This window comes from Podarcis filfolensis (assembly GCF_964270895.1).
Source record: "Podarcis filfolensis genome assembly, chromosome: 2".
Lineage (NCBI taxonomy): Eukaryota > Metazoa > Chordata > Lepidosauria > Squamata > Lacertidae > Podarcis > Podarcis filfolensis.
Window position 1 is genome coordinate 36,498,038 of NC_139605.1, and position 20,590 is coordinate 36,518,627.

At 40.3% G+C, this 20,590-nt stretch overlaps 1 protein-coding gene across 1 annotated transcript in view; it reads right to left on the reverse strand.

Moving 5' to 3' along the window:
• PLXND1 (plexin D1) overlaps nt 1–20,590 on the reverse strand; it is a 154,274-nt gene that overhangs the window by 76,753 nt on the left and 56,931 nt on the right. Inside the window, exons 5-11 of the mRNA XM_083602674.1 lie at nt 19,996–20,125; nt 15,697–15,871; nt 13,488–13,596; nt 11,590–11,692; nt 4,670–4,774; nt 1,164–1,253; nt 483–576 (exon numbers count right to left, since the gene is read on the reverse strand). Of these exons, the coding sequence (XP_083458800.1) occupies nt 483–576; nt 1,164–1,253; nt 4,670–4,774; nt 11,590–11,692; nt 13,488–13,596; nt 15,697–15,871; nt 19,996–20,125 (806 nt within the window). The remainder of the gene's footprint in view (nt 1–482; nt 577–1,163; nt 1,254–4,669; nt 4,775–11,589; nt 11,693–13,487; nt 13,597–15,696; nt 15,872–19,995; nt 20,126–20,590) is intronic.

Here is a 20,590-nt window from a genome sequence, read left to right on the forward strand (position 1 = left end):
GAAGGTCCAACTGAAATCAATGGGACTTACACCCAAGTATGTACGTATAAAACTGCAGCCCAAACTATTGTGTATTTAGTAACTGGATGGGTGCACATAGCAGAACATGTGTGAGTATACTGTATACTCACATATGAGTATTTAGCTGGAACTCACCAGAACTCAGTTCTGGCACCTCTCAGGTGGGCGTCATTGCCATTATAAGAGAACAAGGGAGGTGTTCATGGTGAGTTCCGAGTATACCCTGTATGTTGTAATCTGCACCTTATGGTGAAGGGTGGGCAAGAAATATAATAATAAATAAATAAACATTGTAAAACAAGATGTATGTTTTCCTGATTTCAAAACATCTGCTACTAACGTATGCAAAGAGACTCTAGGAGGTCAAAAGCACCAACTAGCTAAGAATCTGTAAGCTTTCTAAAGGATATTTTACCCTCCCTAAATGAAAAAAAAGGGTGGAAAATGTGTTTAGAACAAACCTGTCATCAGCGCTGGACTATCAATGTATCTATCGGGTTTTTCCTTCAGCTGAAGGTTTAGTGGAAAGAGGTGCCTTTTGTCTGAAGTGTGAAGCTGTACAAAGAAAGTGAGTTAAGAGTTATCCCATTTACAGAAACACCAGACCCCAGTGGCAAAATACATGTTAGCTTTATAGCTGTCAACACAAGGCATTTCTATATTGCAACAAGATGTTTCTTGGAATATGATATTCAAATTCAGCAGGAGAAATCAGGAGCCTGGGGCAAAAAAAAGAGAAAAAGAGGTACTGCTCTGTCTTTGTTAATTAAACCTAAGTAGCTGAGTACCAAACCAATGGGAAAGCAAAATTATGTTTCCATGTGGAAACCAGGCAAGCAAGCTCAACCTTATTTTTTTTTAAAAAAATGTTTCTAGCTCTCAACAATTAGCCAGAAAAGCCTATAGATAAGAGAGCAATTGGAGTTTCATTGCTGGACATGTTGCACATCACTGCTGTATATTCATGCTAAAAAGAGCGTAAGAAAACTTGGAATGAACTTACATCATGGAAATGCTAGAGTTCATGGAAGCAGAACCTAATGAACTTTGATAGGATGATATGACTTGATAAAACAGCATACACAGGGCCTGTGGCTCTGTCACTAGAACAGAGGAAACATCTCCACTAGCTGTGAACTCACCAGCACGTTGCTGCACTGAACAGCAGATGCATTCACCCATTGGGCCTCAAATATCCTGTCAGTTTGAAAATGACATTCCAAAGGCATCTCCTAGACAATTGGGAAGACAGGGGAGAATTTGCATAGCAATATCAATTTTTTAAAGTAAAAACACCGATTTTTCTGTACTCCGATAAACCCAATAAACCAAATTCTGTTCTTAGTAGAATGTCTGATCAATTTCAGAAGATCATTTTCTGGTTAATTTCACATATGTTCATTGCAATTCATAAATCTATTTCATCCCATTTCTGCATTCATCCTTTTTTTAAAAAAACAACTGCATGAAAATCTGTATTTAAATGCATATGCAAGTAATATTTTATCACATATTAAAATAAGCATTTTGTCTCAATTTAGGTACCTCTTAACATATTTTATCCTAAAATATGCATTGTTTATGCGTTTGGTCATATTTTTTTTTGAGCTAAGAACTATATTGCAAAATTCAGAGCTGTGAAATGCAAAGGGTAATGACATTCCAATCCATGTATTAATCAGGAGGGATGAACCAAGTCAATTCATTTAAAAATGTGGACCAAATGAAACTCTCCTTCAATTCCTAGTTCTCTGTGACATAAGATTTCATTTATCCCAGTAATAATTTCAGAAATAATAACTGTGACCAATAACTAGTTTCATAATCCTAATAAGCTTGATGAAAGAAATTTGAATGAGAGCATTTGATTTAGAGACAGTACTTATCCTGAACTAACCAGGAGCCATAACTCACTGGTAAAGGTATATGATTTGAATGCAGAATAAGTTGGCATTCTAGATACAATGCTTACTTCTTGAAAAAGTAGAGAATACTGTTCTAGATGAAGCAAGGGTATGACTCATTATATATAAAAAAGGTTATTATCAAGCTGGTAGTTTTATTCCTGTAAAAAGATGACTGATGCATAATGCATGCTCTTAGACTACCAAATATAATACTAAGAGGTAACAGTAAAGGGGCCCCTGACCGTTAAGTCCAGTCGCAGATGACTCTGGGGTTGCGGTGCTCATCTCGCTTTACAAGCTGGGGGAGCCGGTGTTTGACTGCTTCCGCAGACAGTTTTCCTAGGTCATGTGGCCAGCATAACTAAGCTGCTTCTGGCGCAACCAGAGCAGTGCACGGAAACACCATTTACCTTCCCGCCGGAATTTATCTACTTGCACTTTTTGGCGTGCTTTCAAACTGCTAGGTTGGCAGGAGCTGGGACTGAGCAATGGGAGCTCACCCCGTTGTGGGGATTCGAACTGCTGACCTTCTGATTGGCAAGCCCAAGAGGCTAAGTGGTTTAGACCACAGCGCCACCCACGTCCCCTAAAGGCTCACCTTTCAATGCAGTCAGAGAGCCACGACTTCAGTTTCCTTCCCACAGTTGTGCAGAATCAAGCAAATATGTATCACTCCTATTTTCCTACACTCTGATAAATCAGTGAATCAAATTCTGTTTTTGGCTGTCTTGGAAATAATGCCAGACTAGGCTTGTAGTTCAATCTCATTTCAGAGGAGATTTTTAACCCCTGGATCTGAGGCATGATTTTGGGAAGTAGAGGCCTAAACTGGTTCAACTAGTTATTGTAGTATTGTGGTCGTATGAATGGTGGTATTGCAATTATTATATAATACTATAGGGTGGGAAAATTCATGAGTAATCATTAAAAATCTCAAAATACAAGTGTGATTTCAGTCAATGGCGTTTACTTGTGTTTGTACATATATAGTGCAATCATGAAGCATACATTTTCCAAAGAAATGCAGTGTTGCTAATCTTTCCCTTGTATTTGCAGACAGGCTGAGAGGAAACCAGACTGTAAGATAGTTGTCTGGATTTGCCATCTAGGAGCTGAGTTTCTTTAGTACCTTTCCTGTTTATTTCACCTCTTATCAAGTTACACACAGTATTTCTCCCCTGTAGCCACCTTGCAGCGCCCCAGAGGAAGGCAGCTTCCCCCCTTCTCTTTTGCTGTAAACATAAGGGCATATCCTTATTTACCAGTGCCAGACCTTAGGGAAGAAACTGTAATAAAGCTACAATATAAAGAGTTTTCTTTGCTAGTGTTGCAAGCCAACTGTGCCTTTGTCTAAGGCTTGTTAAGCTCCTCTGTTGGGTACTGCAACTACTTCAAAAACTGTCAATAAAGGCCCTTTAAGAAGCTTTTAAAACACTTATTTGCTCTGAACAAAAAAGGACAGGCTACATGCATGCACAGCTATAAGCAGGGGAAGTGCTTTTCACACAAACCCACATTTAATTTAGGCCTGTAATCACATGTGATCATTTAAAAATCATGCACCACTATGAGACACTGAAATGCTCTACAGTGCTAGCTTTTATGGGGGGGGGGGGGTTTCTTGTCTTCATTAATTCATGTGGCATTTGCTGATTAAGCACCTAAAACATTGTGCTCCATCTAACCCAAAAACTCGAGAGGAAGAAGAAAGGTAGGATATTTGGTACATCCACACTATAGCTTAGTTATCCCTAATATATTAAACTTCTAGGGGATCAAGATGGACACGTGGGAATGGATGACTAAATTAATACCATGTGTACATAAGCACCCTAAATTACCCAGACCTAGCCAATGAAAAAGAGGATACTGGGCAGGACGAAACACTATATTCTAATGCAATACATGAGCTCTCATATTCTTTTTAAGGGTTCATATAATAGCAGCTTTCATATACTTCAGGGGGAATGCACAAAAGCGTAAGATACAAATGAAGTATTCTTCTGTGTCATTGATTCCTAGACTCCTATAGAAACTAGTCTATGAATGTACCTCAGACACATAATGCTGTAATGCTAAAATTATTTGCCTGACCCAATTCATGTGTCAGGAAAGTACAAAGAGCATGTATTTCCGTAAGTGCAAAAAAAACCCAGATTGCCAAACTCAGGGTGTGATTTGCAGAGCAGAGAGGAATTATGTCCATGTTTCTGGTCTTGACTCGTTTCCAGTCATAGATTTTGCCACTTGTTTTTAACAAGCTGCTTTTTCTCTTTTTCAAGCACGGCTTGGAGTACATTCCCCTGTGAGAGTTGCACACCTGCAAAGTACACTGAGTGAAATATGGAAAAAATATCTTCAAGTCTATGAAGTTGATTTGCCCCCAAACAATCTGTTCAAGTGAAAGTTTTACAATATTATAAATCCACCTATTGTATAAATACCATGAAGGTTCTTGCATTACATGTAACAGACCCCAAGAGAACGTCTGCATACACAGTACATTTTCTTCTTTCTTTTTAAGCCCACCCAGTCGCTTGCCAAAGTGACTGCTTTCTATTAGAGGTCTTTCCTCTTATGCCTATTTCTGCCATTATGGCAATGGGAAAAGGCAAGTTATGCATTAACTTCACTTCATTTATGATAAGAGATTGCTACCCCATTAGTAATCTCAGTTTTCTGACTCGCGGTGTAAATGTGGACTCTACCTGCTTTTCTGCAATGCCTCTCTGTTTTATTACCTTTATGAAAGCAGTATTCATCAAGGTGATGACAATGTCCTGGGAAGTCCCTGTTGGTGCTGGTGCAACAGAGGAAGGTACAATCTGTGGACAATCAGTGCTGTTCTGTAGTTCAAGAAGCAAGCAAAAGAAAGGAAGGTTAATATGGGAAACTTGGGGCCTTCTTAACACTTGAGGCAACAGAATTTAGAAAAAATGGCATGGCTGATACATCCTTGGCATTCACTAATTTTTAGTCCCAAGTTATAACAGGTAAAGTTAAGGAAAAGGTAAAGGACCTGTGGAAGGTTAAGTTCAGCCAAAGGAGACTATGGGGCATGGCGCTCATCTCGCTTCAGGCTGAGGGAGCTGGCATTTGGCCACAGGTAGCTTTCTGGGTCATGTGGCCAGCATGACTAAACCACTTCTGGTGCAATGGGACACCGTGACGAGAGGCAGAGTGCGTAGAAACACCATTTACCTTCCTGCCGCAGCAGTACCTATTTATCTTCTCACATTGGTATGCTTTTGAACTGTTAGGTTGGCAGAAACTGGGACAGAGCAACGGGAGCTGACCCTATTGCGTGGATTCGAACTGCCAACCTTCCGATCGGCAATCCCAAGAGGCTCAGTGGTTTAGACCACAGTGCCACCCACATCCCTTCCCCAACTTATTGCACCCTTTTGAAGGCAGTTCTTTGCCTCACAGCCTTAAAATCCAATCCTGCAAAGTCCCATCATGGCCAATGGGACTTAATCACTAGTAAACATGCTTAGAACTGTAGGCTTAGTAATTTAATTCTATGCATTTCATCTCTGCATTATCAGTAAAAGCCCTCTACTTTACATAGAAGATAGCCGTCAATCCTGAACTCAGTGGCAGGTGCCAAATGCATGTGGTGTGAGCTGGCACCTTTGCTTGCACAGACCAAGAATATATTAGTGCGAAAACAGAAGAAACTTCACCAACAACCTCCTCCCTGGAGTGTGACCGTGTGAGGCTTGCACCATTCCTTCCTATTCATCTTCTGTTCTACGGATAAACACTGTGCTTTCAGACTTCAGGCAACTGTGTTATCAATCTGGGATTTTTCACAGCAAAATTAATTTCCTCACAAATTAAAAGGAAAACCATATGCTCTCATCAGCTGCCATGTCTGAGGTAGCTACTATACCCGTTATTTCACTAGAAGAAATGAAACCAAATAATATGATACAGTGTATTTACAGAAATTCCAGCAACAGTCCTTGCAAAAAACCGAGCATTTTGCTGTGCTTTTTCTTTTTTGTTTTAAGTATGCACTTGATGCTAAATTTAAGCACTGCATGCATGTGGCTATGTACAGGCAATAACTCTTATCAGTTTTAGAGGTGGAATTGAAGGGCTGTTGTTGCCTATCTCACACACACATCATCATCATTATTAAGGCATGATTTCTGCACAAATCCATTTTGCAGTTTTGTAACTCTTCTATAACTGCCCCGAAAAAGCAGAAATAAACAATCAGAAGCATGACTAGCACCGTTGCAGTAGATGGGTGTACAATATGAGATGGCTGTGAATACTAAGTACCCATAAAGAGCGCTGCATTGCTGCTGTATAGTGCATGAAAGAATGGGTACACATTTCTGTCCACACTCACGTAACCATTTAAATGATGGGGGGGGGACGGACGGACATGGAAGCAGTTTCCCTTAGGAGTAAACTGACTAGGTTAAAAGCTGCTCCTAAGTTGTACAGGACTAGGGGAATTTGCTTTTTTATGAAAATGGATTAAGTTATTAAGGTTCCTCTGCTGGATCAGGTCTAGTGTAGTGTCACAGGAGCCATATAGAGAAAGTCATTCTCATTGCTCCAAATGAAATAACCATCTGTATAACGACTGTGTGTATGTTGAGTGTTTACATTGAAGACAGGCTATCGTGGAGCACAAGAGAAAGAGGACAACCATTGGTGTGGTGACATGTGCGTTGTTTGATTAAGCAAGGGCTGAATATGAAGCAAATACAGTGGTACCTCAGTTTTCGAGTGTCTCGGAATCTGAACGTTTGTGCCTTGGTTGTCGAACGTTTCGGAAGTCAAATGGTATTCCGGAACGGATTACATTCAACAACCGAGGTACCATTGTATGTTATCTATTATTCCACAGCACCCAGCTCTATTGGATGACTTTTATCACAGTTTGAACAAAGGCTCAAACATGCATGAAGCCATACGTACAAAGTTGGAAAATATAAAAGAACCCTCTCTCCATCTTCTCAAAATGCATCACATAAAACTGATGGATGGACAAAGGATCTGATTACAACGAGCCCAACTTTCATGATTTGGTTCATCTAAAAGGTTTACACACACACACCCTGAAAAGTCAGGCTAAATTCTTATCTCACTAGTCTACCAAATATGCATAAATAGATTACATGAGCTAACTGAGAAAACATCATGTCCCACAGTGCACAAAGGTTGATTCTCTTGTCATTGACTGACTTCTAATTTACACCTGAGTGAGACAACTTAAGACCTGGGCCTTGTAACACTTAAAAAGATAAACAGTAGAACACTGCACTGGGAACTCCTTGCACTTAAGACTGGCTCTCCCCTGGTTCCTGCTAAGCCCATCTTCAAGGCTTCTCAATTATCTTAAAGTGCTTGTTTGATGGGGAAAAGCATGTTTCATGGTTTATCGGGACACTGATCTTAACCATGCACCTTCCCTGGGCTGCCTCAGCACGAAGATTAAATAAGAGCGATATGCAAGCAGAGAAGTAAATCAACAAAGAGGGAGTGGATTGATTCTGGTCCCTGAGTCTCCTTAATGTGAGCAAGAAAAAGAAAAAAAAAAGAGGGCAAGCAAACTCAGCAGGGAAATGAACATAGCTTTGTGTGTCCCTGCACAGCAAAGAAGCTAGCTCAGATTGCTAGAAAAACAAACAATAGCGAACAGATTAACTCACTACCTCGCAGTGCCTTCTCCTGCATTGGGCAAGCGACTACTTTCATTTGCGGCTGCCTCGGGGAGAAGAGCCTGTATCCATGTTTGTCCCCAGTCTGTCCACTTTGCTAATTGTAATTTCCGCCATCCCTGCTCCACCACCCTCTTGTCGGACAGACCCTGAAAGGTTACCAAAACAAGACCCCCTCCCCCATTTCAGCAGAGGGCAAAAGTTTCAGTGAAACAGATCCCTCCCTTTCAGCTCATGACTTGCCTGCACTGCAAATGCTTATTAAGGGTTAAACTACTAAATCCTGGTTATCAACTAGTCCCTTATTTTCAGTGCTCCTGTCTTTAGTTTCCAATCCAAGGAAACCAAATGAATACTGCAGCCCACGCATCCTGATGTTTAATCACCCCAGCAAACACATTCTAGATGGATGAACCTGGTACATTCAGTTGCACAGCAGGGACAGCTTGCCTGAGTGTACCTGAGACAGAAAGGGCCTTTTCATATTTGGTGTTTAATCCTTTAGTCTGTTATTACTAAGCACAGAAACAGCGCTTTTCATCTTTTGCTATGAAGCAGCTCTCTAAAATGGCACTAATTCTTTCAGCTGGATAAGGGGGAAATGTTTTTTCTCCATTTTGCACTGGGCACATTGAAACAGGGGGGGAGGGGGACCAGTGATGCATTCAAACAAGTTAGCATCTCAGAGACAGGGAAGAAACTCCATTTGCCAAATACAGTACATGCTTCGTATTTCCAGCATAGCTCTCTGGGCCTATAGTTTAGCAAAAAGTATTGCATAATTTAAACAATGCACAATATCTAACTGTATCTGTGCATTCATATCTGTTATTCAAACAAATCAGAGGAGTTCCCACATTGCATTTTACCAAAACAGAAGTTGATAAGTGTCAGTTTATAATGTGAGAACAGTTAGGCAGGGTGTCTGCTTCAGGGCTGCTGAGACATGAATTTGGTGAAAGCAGCCTGGGATTTTGGTGTCTTAGCAGTGAAGCAGTCGTATGGTTTCTTATATCTATTACTAGGCCTCATGTCTTAATATCAGAGAGGCACCAAAAATAACACAGAAGATGGCACACAGGTGTCTGTGAATACAAATACGTGTGTTTATTTGAATGCAGAATGGTTTTTTTTATGTTTGTGGAACTGAGGCAATTATGCTTTCAGATGGTAAGGGTTTGCTGGCACACTTGTCTATTAAAATTCAGTTCATGCCCTTGAAACTTCATTTGAAATCTTGCTTTCTTTCCTCCATCCCCACCCACACCCACCCCTCAGGATGTAACATCTGCTAACTAAAACCATTCTGTGAATTTCAGATTAATGCAAATCTTTGGGGCTCTCACCCACTTCTCTTAGTCCATCTCATGGCAGCAAAAATTTCTACCTATTCCAGAAGGAGATTTAAAAGGTATATAAAAAGTAAGCGCAGGGGTTTCTAGATTAGCCTTGCCAAGCCTTTTTGAAGATGATCCCTTCTGGGTGCCCTAGATTCATCTGCTTAGTTTAATCCTCAACAGTTTAGGAGGCTCATTTTGCTGACAGTGCAAGGATCTTAGGGTCTTGAAAAGGTGAAGTGGTGGTCAAAGGGCCATGCTTTCCCAAAAGGACTTAGCGTGGAATTCTACGGCATGCCTAACATATGCCTTGTGAGGGATGCTTTCATGGAAAAGACAGTTTGTGGAACTGAAAAGCTGAGTTTTCTTCCTCTGTGTATTCAGATTCCCAAGGAACCATACAGATAGCAATGCAAGTGTATAGGCAGTTACTCCCTCCATGCTATATTTCCTTTTCTTCTGTTCCAAAGAAAAGCAGACAAATTCACACAGTCCTTTCTACCCTATGGGGATTTCTTTTTCATGTAATGGAAATTTGTGGTAGTCAGTATGAAGCAAAGGGCTTGGCTACAAATGTTGTTCCACAGAGCAGACTTGGCAGCTGGACATTAACAGAAGGAACCAGAATCCAGTGGGTTCTAGGGTCAGCAGTGGCGATGGAGGTGCTGAGACCAATCTAGCAGCCTCTGAGGAAGCCCGAATTTGAAACCTCAGGATATCATGTTGGAAGAGGTGGATTGTAAGGACTTCTAAATCGTTTAAAGTTATGATCAAACTAGTAACAGTTGGTTGTCACCTTAGATCAGGCATAGGCAAACTCGGCCCTCCAGATGTTTTGGGACTACAACTCCCATGATTCCTAGCTAGCAGGACCAGTGGTCAAGGATGATGGGAATTGTAGTCCCAAAACCTCTGGAGATTGCCTATGCCTGCCTTAGATACTACCTATAGACCAAACTACTCATGTGCCTACTTTTACTATTCATTCTGCTTCAGAAAAGGCCTACAGGCATAATTTTGCAAATGTGTAGATTTTAACAACCATCAGTTCAATGTTATGTTGCTGTGGTGAAAATGACATTTACTGAGGAAAACATAACTGAACAAGCAAAACCAAGGCCAATTTTTTAACGAAGCCATGCATGAAAATCCCTGTATCTAATAAATTTACACCACACTGATAAGATCTGATTTGTCTAATGTATTCTTTCTGAATATTTTGCACTTATATATAATTGAGGCAGAGTAAAAACTGGAAAGTGAAAATAGAAAGTATGACAGGAAGGCCAAGGCCCTTTCTGAATAAAACAATCAAGGAGAGACTCAACACGCTAGAAAATTTTCAAAGCTACAAAGAAGTAGAATGGTATTTAAAATGTAAATGATCAGTAAACTGACTGCTAAAGGCCAATTTGTTTAAATTAACCTCAGGAACATTATGCCAAATTTCACTATAATGACAAGATGGATTTGGATAACAGTGATTTCCTGTTCAAACTGGTGATTTTACTAATGTTAGCTTGTTTTATTAATATCCCACAATAGACTAGTAAAAGGTTAAAAAAAAAACCTGCAAGGTATTACTAGATTTATTTTATTGCTAAAATCCAGGCATTGCGACCCATGTGGAAATAATGATACTGTTCCAGTTTTAAATGGTAATAAAGATCCAATGGATAAAGCCTGATTGAACAGCCAGGAAATGTGAATACTTTGTTAAACACATATAACTGTCTGTATTATTATTATTATTATTATTATTATTATTATTATTATTATTATTATCATCATTAAAAGCTGTCCATCCTTCCAGATATCCTGCACCTGGATAAAATTCTTAAACAGAAATGCTCTACTCTCCATGCATCCCAGTAGGAAAGAGGTGGGTTTTTTATCAATGAACACCACAGCACAAGTTTTAACAACAGGAATTGCAGTGCTCATTTCACACACATGGAATGTGAGACGCAGAGGGATGAGGAACCTTACATTTGTCAAAGAACAAGGTCAGTGAAAGATGGGGAAAGCATGAACACAAACCCATGTTGATTAGTAATGACTTTTGAAAGTCATCTGGCCTTCCATGTGGCTCACTGGATCAGGCTCACAGAACTACTACCTGGGACACTCAACAGCTAAATAAATGGGCTGCAGAAGATCTATGTAGTCCAACCCTCTGTCCATTTATTTTTCTGCACACACATGTAGAAATGTTGAGTACTAGAGGTCTGAATACCAAATAGTGAGCAGGCTCTGCAACCTATTATTATTTGGGGGGTAACTGGAAATCAGTGTCGAAAGACACCAGGCTTCCTCAAACTCGGGCCTCCAGATGTTTTTGGCCTACAACTCCCATGATCCCTAGCTAGCAGGACTAGTGGTCAGAGGTGATGGGAATTGTAGTCTCAAAACATCTGGAGAGCCGAGTTTGAGGAAGCCTGACCTTGTCCTTCAAAACATCACCACCACCACGATACACAATGTTTATGCACAACTTCTATACATACCATACTCAACTATTGACATTTCTGTAAGATTTATAAAAACAAGGTCCTCAAATTTCTACCAAACAAGGAGAAAAAGAACCCTAGTGTCATTAAAACAAAGAAGTATGATGAACTATCAGTGTTATGTGCTTACATTCATCTGTATTGAGTCCTCACATTCAGTTGAATTGGAGACACAGGTGTATTTTCTAGTGCACCAGTAACACTTCCATTTAGCCGAGAGGCAGGTGATACATCTGAAATGCATAAAAAGTATGTACACTTACTAATCCACACCAGGGCGGTTTATAGACTCCTGTCCGGAGCTAAATTTCTGTTGCAAATCTGCAGACTCTTCATTATGGCCTTGTGGCAAGTCCTTCCACTGAAGGTTTTTAAAAGTCTAACACTCCATTTTTTTTTCCTGGTGAGAAGGCCCAGAAACTGCCCTTCTGCCATTCCACTTAATCCACGGACCAGAGAGCTAATATAACATCTGGTTTTGAGCTACTTCCCTTATTGTTTTTCAGAAATAGCTTTCTTCAATAAATACAACTTCCACCATTGCATAGAGGCAACTTTGCCATTAAAAAGCAGCAACCCAAACTTGCTCTTAGTAAAGACTCAACACCACCATCGTTGCTCCCTCTCAGGACTATTTTACTGTTAGATAAAGAAATCTTTAGTCCAGTGTTAACATTGCGACAATGCTGTCTGACCTGCCAACATGAGTTGTAAAATTTTATCCTGTGCTGTGTAGTTCATGCATGATATTAGCTAGTGATAGTGACTTTTAAGCTTTGGGGGATATTTTGCAGAGTGGTAGGTAAGAATCTAAACCTTTAGTTTCGAAAAGATCAGTTTGATTGGCTGCAAAGTATACACTAACATCCAATCATAATATAGGTCTTAATCAGCATTTCTCAAATCGAGCCAACAAGACCATATGTGAGCATGAATAACATTCTTGCATCAACAAAACATTTCTTAGCATGGGTATGCTGAAGGCATGTTACTGACATGCTTTCAATGCTGACCCAAGCAATCAGATTATTCTAGAAGGAGAGTGAATCTGTTCCTCTAAGTCATTAACTCTATACTGCCTTCAAAACCCATATCCTTTTAACTTTGCACATCCACAACTGCCTCTTCACATCCCTTAATTACTCTTTCCTTTGATGCTTCCTGCAGAATATATCCCCCTTCCTATAAACAAAACAAAAGGGATGGTTATACTTGGGGAACCAACTGCGTCCAACTCCAGGGCTGATAATCCATTCAACAGAACAGTTGATCAGCTCTTGAAATTGGACTGAAGTAATGCCATTTCACATACTGCTTTAACTATCCCTAAAAGTTGTCTCCAAAGGTTGATTGGTTAAAGAGCATGATCTGCAAGCACATGGAAGAGAACTTCCTAGGGATAGTGGCAGTGGCGCGTGGCAAAAAAAACAGGCCTGACAAGCTAACACCTAGTTGTTTCCACAGCTCCATGAACTGCATAACCTTCATGCTCACTATGTTTACTGAATCCTGGGAAATTGTATTTTGTTTTACAATAGACTGATCAGTCTATTAATACGTAGCATTTATCTCCTGAAAATCAAGCAGACTTCTGAGGGTTAACACTAAAGCTTTCAGATAAAATGAAATAAAATATTAAGCACGTTTAAGAAACCTGAAAGGAAAAAATGCCAAAAGCCGTCAAAATTGTCCAGATGGTCTGAAATGCTCTAAGACCCTTTCTCTGTGAATCTTGGCAAGCTGCACAGACTTCCCTGCCAAATCCTGCCCAGGGTCTAAAATATCTGGTTGACAACTAAGTGGTTCCTGCTTAGTTAACCCTCTACAATAATTGCTCCTGGGTGATGAATGTACTTTTTTTTTAGGACTACCTAATTCACAATCTCTCCCCTACCGAAAACAAAACAAAACGCGAAAAGGGTTTCCCAATGTCAGATTCTGATGCAAGTCATAGCCAAGCAACCTACTGTTTGTCAGCAAGCTGCCATCTCCCCTCCACTGTAATTTACGGACCATGAGATCACTTACGCTGTCTTTGGATAAATGTTTCCAGTTCTCTTGCAATCATAGATGGTGAAATTGGCCCACACAATATTTTTGCCGTTGACCTGTACAGCAGTTTGAACAATCACATGATCTGGGGGGAAAACAAGCCAAAATATACCAGATCACAAGACAGTTGCTTTTATATTTTTCTAAGCTTTCAAGACAAGATAAATGCCTGGGCGGGTTGTCTCAAAACTGTTTCTTTTCCCAGGGGAATGCAAGTCCTCAGTTTGCTCTCCCCCCAAACTCAAAAGTTTCTCTTCACTTAAAATTACAGCTTTCAACTCTATTTCTCCAAACTAGGTAGTCACACAACAAGGGGGTAGTGTGTAACACTGATGTTAGCAGTGGAATTTGTGTTTCCTGGAGGAAACTGGGGTGGCATGTAACATATAGGACAAAGAAAGCTGCAGGGTTCTGCTTTTGGCATGTAACCCCCTTTTATTGCACATTCATGATGATTTGTGCTCATGATGCTATCAGGTAGGTCATATGTGATCTCACTTTCAATACTATTTATGCCTGCAAAGGTTCTGAGAAACTCATACTGCTTCCTTTCTAGTCAATGCGTTTTCAGTAACCTGCTGATAAAATCCCTTAACCTCTCATACCCCAAATATTCTGGGGTGGGTTTTTTGTCCCGTGCTTGTTGCACTATAGTTCCTCCAGACCATAATTGGGGAAGCACTGCAGAACAACTAATAAAGCAGGATAAATCCACCACTACTATTATTGTGTCAAGACCATGTTACAGAATAGACTTGCAATAAAACACCAGTCTGGAGGGGCCCCATGGGCAACTTTTCCTGGATGAAGGAAAATTTGGTACCAAACATTAATACACCTGTGAGAAAATAATGCATTAGTAAGAAAACATTTCATAAGTTCTGAAGCATTTTATCTTCCACACATGTCTACCCTAACAGGATGCCCAGGGAATCCTCCAATCTGAAGGTCGCAGAGATTTATTTTACAGAATAAGGTAATCATCTGACTTGGTTCATTGTGGCAAAGTTCATGTGCTGTACTCCAAAAGTTAGGATACAAAATTCTACACAATTACGTATTCAAAATCAGAGTACCAAAAACACCCACAAGGTACAAAATACTATTTCTATTAAGCACAGAGTTGCAAAGTATTACAAGTGATTAGAACTAGGCCACATTTAGACTGACAAACCGTGCTTGGCAACTGCTGGCTAATGAGCAGAAAGCCACATGGCAAGCAGTTAATCAGCAGGTAAAGCTTTTCCCAATGGCTTTGCATGTCCGGAAATGCTTCTCCTGCAGAATTTCTGCTAATCACACAGCTGTTGAAGACACAGGCGCTGCTGCGCTGAGGGGGAAAGGCTGGCAGTTCCCCGCAGAACTTTACAGGTGTCTGGCATATGGAAAATTGCAGCATAATGCACAAGTGTGGCATTCATGAATTGTCAAGGTCCAGCAATCAATACCAGATGGAGGAAAGAGGTGGTTGCTAAGGCCAGAGGGAATCCATACCACCATTTGGATATGGCGATGACAAATGAAGTCACCATTAATTGAGACTTTTTTCTCCCATCAAGGCTGGTGTTGCAGATGCTCCAGCATGTGCCGAAATCACAGCTCAGTACTTCCTGGGTTGATTTATATTTGACAGGAGATGGCGAGCTGCAAATTCCAATATATTCAAGACATATATGAGCACGCCTAAGACTTAACACCATGCTTGTGGTGGGCTTATCACCACGAACTGGTTCTTATATGCACTTATACTATTTGAATGATTTAGGAACAAATATGCACATCCTTCTCTACCATGCATCTATAGTGATATTCAACCTGAGGACTCTGTGACAACCACCATGTATCCAAAGTCATACTGGATCTTCAAAAAGGAATTGTCTGAACCTGCATGATATAGCAAGGTAGCAGATATTGTGTTTTCCTCTGGCAACATGTTGCTGTTGTTGTTGTTACAGAGTTCATAGGATTGTGGCCAAAACCTACCATGGTAGTACACATGAGGACTTCAATATTTCCTTGATAATGCTCACACATAAATGAACACACACACACATTTCATGCAGTAACCCAGTTTTCCATATCAAATAAATATGAATGACTACGGAAACAGTGGAGTTTCTAAGTCAAAGTCACTACTGCTCTCATTTTTTTTTAAAGCATGTTGTCTCTATTCTTTGTTACATACCTTGATTGTATGGGAAGGCTGGATATTTTTCTCTAGGAAGAAAATTGCAATAAACAAACTGGCTCCAAGAGTGGGCAGCAACTTTAGCTACAGTGGATATATTATTTCCATAATTGCAAGACATCTCCATTCCATTCAAACTTGGAATATTCCCATTTATTTGGATTATCATGCCCTAATACAGACAAAAAATATTGAGTTATTGCTACAAAAAAAAAGGGGGGAACACAGAATTTTGAATTGCATTGACTATCTGGTTTAGGAAACAAATGGCTACAATTGATTTTTCATTTTGCATAATATTTGTCAGCTGGAAAATAATGTATGGAAAGCATGGCTAAACTAGTACATCTTTCAGAAAGGTAATAAGCAGTCAATGAAGGAGACTTACTCTTGGCTAGTAACATTGTTTTCTCTTAGGTTTTTATTGCAATTTCTATTTCGACATTTTGAAAAATGAAGTTAGTAGAAACATTTTGCTTAGGGACAAAAAAGTATATTTATTTAAATTTATTTTCCAATTAATTAGCATAAACATTTTTCCTTTAAAAAAGCCCTGAAGTGTTTTGCAACAATATTAATATACAAATTACACACACACACACACACACACAACATACATAGTTGCATCCTACTACATTTATTGAGAGTAGACCCATTGGAAGTAACATATCTATTAATCAGGTTCATTCATTTCAATTAATCTACTATGTGTAAGACCAATGCTGGATACAACCTATAGCCTCAATAAGCAGCAAAAATATTGTGTGGACTCTCCCCAGCCAGTTGTAACAGTTGTGTAACAGCTTTGCTTATCAAGTGAAATGGAATCACGTGTACCAAATCCACCCCTTTGCCCATGCTGTCAGTGCACACAGCAGAAACACTTCCCTGATGTCTGCATATTTGGATGGTGTTAGAAAAGGATGCTTCCCAGATACTGATGTTCATGGATAGAACTTCTCTATGTAGGGTACTTTGGCTCAATCAGGGTCCTTCCCAATGCTGAGCTCTGTGTACATCAGACAGTACTTGTGGAAAGCCCTTTCCTATACCACTCATCCTACGCAAGCCACAGGATGGAGGAATAACCAAGGTGCACATCAGTGAGGAAGAACTGGTGCATGAGGTCTTGTAACCATCCTCACCCCTCTGTCTCAGTGTGTTGCGTGAACCTCCCTTTTAGAACCAGTGAAAAGTGGAACTGAAAAACAGAACGCCACACTGTAGGAGACATAATTCCTAAGGGGGCGAAGCTCTAGTCTTGGGAGAGGGGATGGAATGCAGCAAAGCAACCTGTTCTGGTGTGGTGCTGTAGCATTCCAGTGGTGGCTAACCAAGTGCAACTGAAAAGGAGTGTGATCAATAAATCTGTTCTACTAGTACACAATCTGGCGGCATAATGTAATTCACCCCACCTGATCGGTGCAACAGAACTGAAGAGGTTTCTGTTTCACTAACAGAAATCTACGAAAAGCTAGTTCACAAATTCGAAGCTGAAAGATTAAGCTAAATGTATTAATTAACATAATTTCCATTGTGTGCTTTTTACTGAAGAGCCAGGAAGAAGTAGCTTACTAGTCCTAAAAAATAAACTTTAAGTGAATGTTTGTTGGTTTATTTTAACATTATTAATGCAGTTGTGTAAAGGGTTAGGGGTTTCTAGGGGAAATGGTTTAATTAGTTACTGGCTCTTATAGTAAGCTAATCCTGATCTCCAGAGAGGAATGACAGAAGTTGAACAAAGATCTTCTGCAGTTTACTGGCAACCAGCAAAGGTCTTTGGATTTGTCATTCAAACCATACTCCCCTCAAACTCTAGGGAAGTGCAGATGATGCTGTTCTTAAACATAAATAAGTTCAAGTCTGCTTAGCATTCAGTGCTAAAGGCATCTACACTCTTCGTCCAGTGAAATGTACCACAGTACTAGCCTTGTGTCATTAACAGTACAATCCTGCACGTAACTACTCAGGAGAAATCCCCACTGAGTTCAGCGGGAATGCACTTCCAGAGTTATTTGCACATTAGCTAAAAGAGGCCCATTATCACAATTATATTATGTTATGAATAATTATATTACCACATAGAACCAATCATCATTTAGGCATAGTTCCTTCAGCAGAAAAGAAATCTTGGGAAATGATTTGACGAAAGGCTTCAAAAAAGTGAAAAACCATTTTAACTCTGAAATGTCAAACTGATGTTTGTGTGCAAATAGGTATGCTGAATATTTAAACTTCAAATTTTCATCAGTTCAACTGGTTCAGCCTTTTGTGTTCAGGCAGTACTCTCTTTAGACTTGGTCTGAGTGGTATGTTAAGCCAGTTCCTCCTTGCACAGGGACGACACTGACAACACGATGCGACTTCCTCTGCATGGACAGATATGGCCCAAAGACTACTTGATTCCATAGGTGCAATATTTTGAATGAAATTGCTGCTTCACAGAGTCAAAAAATCCAAAATTACCAGTGCTGTCTCAACTTTCAGAGGTGGTAACATGGTAAACATTCCTTCTAATAGTGATTCAAGTCTTCAAATGTGCACCATTCTGTAGCCAAAATTGTACTGTCTGTGCAAAAGGGTGATGCAATGGCAGACCTGCGGTAACCCCAAGGTTTGCTGTTGCTCAAAAACTCTTTGAAAAGAAAAAAATGAAAACTCCCCAAACAGCCCCATGAGAACTCAGTGTCTTGAAGCACTGAGAGACTGAGAAGAAAAACCCATAACAATGGGGGTGAGATGTGTGAGGGTGGAGGGGGCAGATGGAACAGAGTCTGATCCTGTCAATCCCTACTCAGAATCTGATTAGTTCTAACTCAGAGTAGACCAGCTTAGGTCAATTTATTTCCATGGGGGTGTGCTCTGAGTTTCACTTAGTCAGATACAACCCATAAAGGATAGAATCATCACATTGTCTAGAAAGGTCACTACCTGGTTCATACTGAGAAGCCTTTTTTTTAAATGTTCCCAAGGATGTACCGTATTAGCCCAAATATAAGCTGAACCTGAATATAATCTGCACCTTTAAAATTCAAGGGGGAAAAAGAAAAAATACAGTACCCGAATATAAGCCGTTCCCTTAAAATTCCACAGGCATTCACACCCGTTCCGTTTTACCGTATGTGTGTTTCAGCAGCGATATTGTAAAAGCCAATTTTTGTATGGTCACGAATTTAAGATGCACTTTAACTTTTCATGGTCAGAATTTGGGAAAAAAGGCTTATGTTCGGGCCAATACAGTAGCAAAGAGAAACCATGGAAAGCCATGGATACTGTGAGAGGATGGGTGCCTCTCACAACCCCCCCCACAAAAAAATTCCCAAAATGAAGAAAAAACATAGGAGGAAAGAAACGGAGGACTCAGTATGCTCAACGTGCATGGAACACTGACAGACTGATGGTGGCGGGGGCGGAAAATGACAAAAATGGGGAGGGGTACAGAATGAAAGAACAAGCTGCGGTAATTTTGCTGGAGAGCACCACTGGTGACATCTATTTAAAATGCACACAGTTGAAGATGCCCCTGGCTGCACCTGAAGTCTGATAACAAAGCCAAGTGATGTATGCCTACCAGCATACATAAAAGTCAGATTGCAAAGTTCTCTTCTTCTAATAATAGCAAACTCAGTTGCTGGTGTGATTATGGTTCCTGCAGGCTTGTGGAAACCCCATGGTTTACAGGTGTAGATAAAAGTATTTATGGAAAATACCTGAGGGAGGAAAAAAGGGGTGAAACAGTTTCATGAGGGTGGAGCATACTCAGTCGCCACGGAATGCTGTTGTGGAGAAGAAAAGGAAACTGTGATGAATTGGAAGTATTCTGAAAGAGGGCATGGCTGGCTGGAACAGCGAAACCAAAGCACTCTATGCGCTGCAGTGTTTTGCTGCAGGTCCTACTTTCCCTCATAATTTCTGAAGCTCAGAGGTGGCTTGGGTCATTATGCAACCAAAACAGCACAACCCACCCACAAGAGGGTTGTATCTGCAGACTCAGGAAAACCAAAAGTTTGCAAAGTACAAAAGTCTTGGGGGGGGGAGCCTAATGGGGCAGACCCTCCAAAACAGCCCAATGGGGACTGAGCATGCTCAGTGGCAGCGGGATGCTGACGGTTGAAGTGTGGATAGAAAATTGGGGCAGAGAGGGAAAGGAGTGGTGTTTCCTGGCTGTTTGGAACCCTGGGCATCACACCAAGTCATTTTTATATTTTTTTGCAGGTTCCACTTAGAAGGGTTTAGAATAAATCCTGCTGCTTATGACACAATATCAACAAACAGTGCAATTCTCATTTGACATACTTTGTTCTCCTTCTCAATGTTTATTTCTGAGGGCAGTATGGTCATTGACGGACACTGCTGCACTCCTTCGCTGGCACTTATCCAGAAATTGGGTTCAGAAGAATTAGCGCACTCATGTTGCAGGGAACACCTAAAACAATTAAAAAACAGTCATGACCCCAGACCCTCAAAATTATTAATAATGTTGCCGGGAGAACTGCAACCCTCCTCATAGTTTTCACTGTGCTAGCATCCATTTTATATAATCAACATGATCTCCATGATATAAACATTTTAGCTTCAACACCCAAGTGCACAAGAGACAAAATTGAGAGATACTTTACACCTTATGCTTTCCTTGTGTTTTCCCACATACCCTTTTTCTGTATCTGATGCTGAAAAATCGACTCAAAAACCCATGGAAACCAGAAATTAAGCTTTTGAACTATGTTGGCTTAGCAGACTCAGAGGAGACAGTGTATCAGCTAGCCATGAAAGTTACTTTCTCTCCCTCCCCTGCATGTTCTATTTCTGTTTTATCAGATTTTCCCTTAAAATAAATATATTGTTCCAGCAAACTAAATTGATTGTTCTGCCTTGGTTATCTTTACTATGT